We start from the raw sequence: 5,703 nt of genomic DNA on the forward strand, positions 1-5,703 counted from the left end.
AATATTTTATACAATATAAAAAATTAATATATATATATATATATATATAAACCGGTTCGATCTGGTTTGGTTTGGTGTTAGAAAAAAAAATCAAAACCGGACTGATTTTAAGAAAAATAGAACCAGTATCGAATCGGACCAACCGATCTAGTTTACGGGTTGACGGAATTTTTTTTTTCACTACTAATGGTGGCCAATGGCCTGTGGTCTAATGGCATAAGACCCAATATATAAAATAAATAATGGCACCAATGAACTAGTGAGAAAATGGCCAACAATGTATTTATATTTTATTTGCTTCTTTTATATGTGTACATCATACATGAACAATTTTTGTTTTTGAAGTTTGAAAATGTTTTTTGCGATGGAAAAATAAATAAATAAAAGTCAGTGAGTTTTATATCTATTATTATTATTATTATTAAAAGGGGCATGCTAAACCCATTGAGATTCTCTATAAAATATAAATCTTCTTTTTTCTTTTTTTTTTCAATACATTTTTTAACTCTTTTAAATATTTAAAAAAAATAAATTCACAACATTATTAACAAAATATGTTTTTAATCTTTAAATAAATAAATAAAAACGATCGGTAGAATTCATCGGACCTATTCTGGGTAGTTTTTTCCTTATTAAAATTGGTTCCCAACCTTAGAGAGAATGCTGAAGCATTTTTTTATTATTTTTAATTACATTAAAAAAAAAAAAAAAAAAGGGCTTCATCTAGACAGAGGGTTTTAGCCGGCATATTGGATAAAACGGGGCCGAAATCTGCTAAAACCCTAAACCCCCGAAAATGGAACTGCAATCAGTTTGTCGTGGGCTTCCCACTCCGAAGTTGGGGTTTTCCACATACCGATTGCTTTCTCATCAATCCGTAACTGTAAGTACCTATAGCGTTTCTTTTGGCAATGATTTCTCCTGGATTTCACTCCGAAATTACTCTCACTCTATAGTCTCTTACTTTACATCATTTTATTATTTCTCTTTGTTCGCTCCTTTTAGGTTTCAGCAAATCAAGGTGGATTGAGGGATCAAAAGGTTCCAGTTGGTATTGCGTCGAAATGTAAGTTTTTTTTCTCAAGTATATATTTACCTGCGGCTTGGTTGCTCGGAAAACCATGGCTAAAGATATAAGTTTTGTTTGGTTTTGGTGTTATCTCTTTGTTTTCTTTTTCGTTATCTTCAAATGTTTTACCTCTTCAACTAATAGGCTGTGCTGAATGGACCTCTGCCGTTTTTGTCCAAACTTGTAAAACTCTTTTCTTCCCGTGTCCCAGCACATTTGATGCTTGGTTTGAAGAGGGTGTTTAAGAAATCTTCGGTGCTGGGCTCAGAAAGAAGAGTTATTGTATGTGCTGCTAAATATAACCCAGACGAGAAGTTGCAATTTTCGGGCAGAGAAAATTCTGATTCTGGCGTTGCTGCTAGTGGAATTGATGGGGCGGAGCCTTTTCGGGGTAAATCGGGTTCAATTTCATTTTATGGGTTGACTCACCAGTCTGTAGAGGAAGGCAAATTGCAGTCAGCCCCTTTTAACGAGGGGAAGAGCTCGTTTCTTTGGGTGTTAGCCCCCGTTGCATTGATTTCATCATTGATTCTTCCACAGTTCTTCTTCTCTGAGGCAATTGAGTATATCCTGGGGGACGTGCTGTTCGTAGGTATTTGTATTCAACTGAGTACTTTCTATGAGTGTTGTCTACCTTTGAACTTGTGAGTGACTGTCCTTGTGTGGTGGATCATGGACAACACTATCATGTAGGCAAATCAATTGTAGAGAAAATTACATAAATAAACCTTTGTCTTAATTTGCTTTTGTATGATGTGTGATTAATGGCTTAGTGATGTATGCTTGTTTGCTTTTCTCGGCTAACTTTTAATATGTTTTCACCACTTGTAGAAGATTATGTTTTGTGGCATGTTTCAGATTTCAATAATTGATTATTTTCAAGTTAAATGTGATACTGAGTAACTTTTATTCTTTTACGATATATAATTAGTGACTGCTGCTGAACATCAAATTATCAAGTAACTTCTTAACTCGTGTCTTCTAAGGCAAGGAGATAGCGTGTTATGAGTGGATGCGATGGTGAAGAGTAGGCCTTGTAGACATCTTTGGAGGTGCTTAGATGAAAAGATTAGAGATTAAGGCCTTTAGTCTAGTATGTTTTGGGCATGAATAGTGCCTATAATGAGGATTTTTCATCCTTAAAAGAGGCTGTCCTATTTATGAGTCATCTTTTCATACCTATCAAAAAAATGAGTTCATCTTTTCTACTTATTATACAATGCTTGTAAAATTTTAGTTATGGAGTGGTGGTAGCTGGATTTAAGCAACCTTAAACAGTTTTTTGAAAATGATTAACCAAGAAAAATAAAGTTATCAGACTGTGAATGGGGGTGTGTTGCAAGAAACCTTTCCACTGCCTGGTTAAGTGATAATTTACTGCAATGGGCTAGGAGTTGATTACTGTTGGGAGATTGGTTTGGTGTAAAGAACTTTTTGAAGTCCTGCTCCCTCACGTCCTCTTTGTGATTTACCTCCCGAACACAACCAAAAATAATATAAAGGAAAAATTAAATTAATAGATCACGAAATTTACTTACTCCTTTTTGTCTAAAGCTCCTTTTGTCTTCTTGAAGATGATTAATATTGAAACTTCTCCATCATTGTGCTCTTATATATTTCCTGTGTACCTAGGCTATGCCTATCTATATCTTCAGCAAAAATTCTTGTATACTGATCAAAAGAAAAGGATGTAATGTTGAAACTCATTATTGGATCAATGAGGATATCAATTTATAAATAGCTTTTATTATTATTATTATTATTATTATTATTATTATTATTATATACCAAAGTTGTGTCTGAATATTCTTTGTATGCACAACACAAACATGGGTAAAATTCATCTAATTGTTTCCATGTAATTTTTGTGCAGAACTTGTGACTTCTTTATTATTCGAGGTCCTGTTTTACATTGGTATTTCAATATTCCTGCTTGTAACTGACCGTGTTCAAAGGCCATATTTGCAATTTAGTCCAAAGAGGTGGGGTCTCATCACAGGTCTCCGAGGGTACTTAACAAGTGCTTTCTTCACAATGGGCTTCAAGGTCATTGCCCCTATCTTAGCTGTCTCTGTCAACTGGCCGATTATTGGCCTGCCAAGCCTGATTGCAGTGGGTCCTTATCTATTCGGCTGTCTTGTACAACTTGCATTTGAGAAGTTTGTGGACATGAGTGGATCGTCTTGTTGGCCTTTGGTTCCTATAATTTTTGAGGTATATGGCTTCTATTAATTAAAATGTTTCATTATGTAGCCAAAGTTGTGGTTTTGATGGGTTGAATTAGTTTTGCAGGTCTATAGACTCTATCAGTTGACAAAAGCTTCTCATTTCATTGAAAAGTTGATGCTCACATTGAAGGGGCGCCCCACTTCTCCAGAATTGCTAGAAAGGAGTGGTGCCCTGTTTTCCATGATATCCACTTTCCAAGTTCTCGGCATTGTCTGCCTCTGGTCCTTGCTGACATTTCTTCTGAGGCTTTTCCCTTCTAGACCTGTAGCAGAGAAGTACTAATGTGTGTATGAGGTCAGTACAGTTTTTTTAGCAATGCGGTTTTTGTGCTTATTTCGAGGTCTGTGCAATCTCACATTTGGAGTCTTAGGCAAGTTTTTAGGTTTTTTTTTTTCTTAAGCAGTCCTTTTGTAGATCTAAATTATGTAAGTAGGCCTGATGCATGTTTGTTCTCCTCAAGACTGTGAAATAACACTTATTTAGTGACCACCATTGATGGTGATTATCTATTGGCGTGTTTATAGCATTTAACCTTTTGAAGTTTGGTAGCTGATCTGAACACGTAATGAATAGAAGAATACATGCTACTAGGTGGTTTTCTATTCGTGTATCAGGAATTTTAAAACCTGCTATGAATTTTGTGAAACTACATAAACTTCTACCTTGACACTTAAAAAAAGGGGATTTGACCATTTTTCTCACTTTTCAAACTTCTTAAAATTTCGTGTTCTCTGTCTAGAGTGCTTAGTTGGTTCAAATTTACTTAAAAAAAAAAAAATTGGAGTATGCAGTACCGTTGAATTCTCTCTGACCAAAGTAATATTGTTTTATCGAAATGGTTGGATTATTTAATTTTCTTTAGGTAAATGATATATGTGTTTTTATAGTCTGTTTTTCAAGAGGCCTGTAACTAGGGTTGTAAATGATCCAAGTTCGGGTGAGTTGAGGCTGTCCAAACTCATCTCGAATATCTCAAAACACGGCTTGAGCTCTGTTTGATTTATTGAAAATTCATCTCAAATTCAGCTCGAAGCTCGAGTTCTAATAATCGAGTCGAGTACATCGAAGAATTTTTTTAGGCTTTTTATTTTCTCAATTTAAAAAATAATAAATAACAATATAATGACACATACACATGTTAATGTATATATTTTTAATATATATTGTTTACTCCATATCTAATGTACTGCATGTATATAATACCTATATTTGTAAAATATATTTATTATATTATAATATATACGTGCAAGCTTATGCGTCGAGTCAAGTTTTATACGAGCTTGTTTGAGAATATTAACTGAGTCGAGTGAAGTTTTATACAAGTTGTATCGTTTAATAACCGACCATAATTTCTTGTTCACAGACATGTTCATTTAATAAACATCTTGATCTTCATCCATAGGAATGAATCTAGGCATTGAAAACCTGGTAGGGAGAGCAGCAGAAGCGATTTCCCAGAGGAGTAATGAGCCTCTCATACGTGTTAGATGACCACAACGTGTTCCCCTCCCTCCTTAACGTCAATGGCGCTATGAGTTTGCAGAAGAGATGCTTGGTCGAACCTGTAAGCACTCATGATGGAGAACTTTTCTCTTTGTTAAGGGCTCATTTTAGTTCATCTTGATCGGTAACCTGTAGAATTTGAATTCTGAGGATTTTGTTTGTCGAATCATTATCAAAGGTGTGACGGATCTTTAGATTCGTTCTATCGCCTTGTATCATTTCTATATATCACACATTACATTTTTTTTTATATAAAATGTATGATATATGGATGATTAATAGAATAATTCAATAAGTTGAAAAAAAATAAAATTAAAAAAAATTAAAAAAATATAGTGTGTGCTATGTAGGGATGATGAGTAATAAACGTAATTAATCGTGATAGGAGGTTTGAACTGTTCAATGCCTTCCATCCCAACTTTGCGATTAGAGCCCTATTGACGTTATACATTCTTCTAGATGTCGAATTCATTCCCAAGACTTTGGAGTGAAATTCATTTTCTTTGAAAATCCCCACAAAAAAATTTTGAATAAGCCATCTATTTTTAGGTAGTACAAAAGTAGACATGGGAGGGGAGGTGTTACTAATCTAGAGAAATGTTAAAAGTTACAAGTTTTAAATAGATAAATTTTATTTTACTTCTTGAGTTATACAAAAAAAAAAATGCTATTTATAATTATATTTTTATTTATAAGATTTATTTTACTAATTTTTTTTTTTTAAATTTAAATTTCATAATTTTCAACAAATTGACATGGTAAGAAATATGTTTTTTTTTTTTTAAAATACATTTAGTATTTTTTTACACATTTTGAAACGTTATCTATTTTTTTATAAAAAATATGTATAAAATTTGATTTATTTGAGACTTGTACAAATCATTTTTTATTAATCTAATAAG

The 5,703-nt window shown here is 33.3% G+C and overlaps 1 protein-coding gene across 2 annotated transcripts; it reads left to right on the forward strand.

Moving 5' to 3' along the window:
• The first annotated feature begins 740 nt into the window (after positions 1 to 740).
• Positions 741 to 5,019, forward strand: LOC108981525. Of its 2 annotated transcripts, XM_018952730.2 has the most exons (6): positions 741 to 883; positions 1,006 to 1,066; positions 1,281 to 1,661; positions 2,943 to 3,283; positions 3,362 to 3,592; positions 4,701 to 5,019. In XM_018952730.2, exons 1-5 carry the CDS (start codon positions 797 to 799, stop codon positions 3,578 to 3,580), a joined length of 1,089 nt encoding a protein of 362 aa, XP_018808275.1. In that variant the 5' UTR covers positions 741 to 796; the 3' UTR covers positions 3,581 to 3,592; positions 4,701 to 5,019. The 2 variants fall into 2 exon arrangements, with proteins under 2 accessions (XP_018808275.1, XP_035547223.1); XM_035691330.1 differs by lacking the exon at positions 741 to 883 and having other exon boundaries at positions 1,214 to 1,661.
• The last annotated feature ends 684 nt before the right edge of the window (positions 5,020 to 5,703 follow it).

Source organism: Juglans regia, chromosome 6, assembly GCF_001411555.2.
Source record: "Juglans regia cultivar Chandler chromosome 6, Walnut 2.0, whole genome shotgun sequence".
NCBI lineage: Eukaryota > Viridiplantae > Streptophyta > Magnoliopsida > Fagales > Juglandaceae > Juglans > Juglans regia.

Coding starts and splice junctions, on each gene's coding strand:
- LOC108981525 (XM_018952730.2), top strand. CDS start 797: ATGGAACTGCAATCAGTTTGTCGTGGGCTTCCCACTCCGAAGTTGGGG. Junction 884..1,005: donor TTTCTCATCAATCCGTAACT/GTAAGTACCTAT, acceptor CGCTCCTTTTAG/GTTTCAGCAAATCAAGGTGG. Junction 1,662..2,942: donor GGGGGACGTGCTGTTCGTAG/GTATTTGTATTC, acceptor ATTTTTGTGCAG/AACTTGTGACTTCTTTATTA.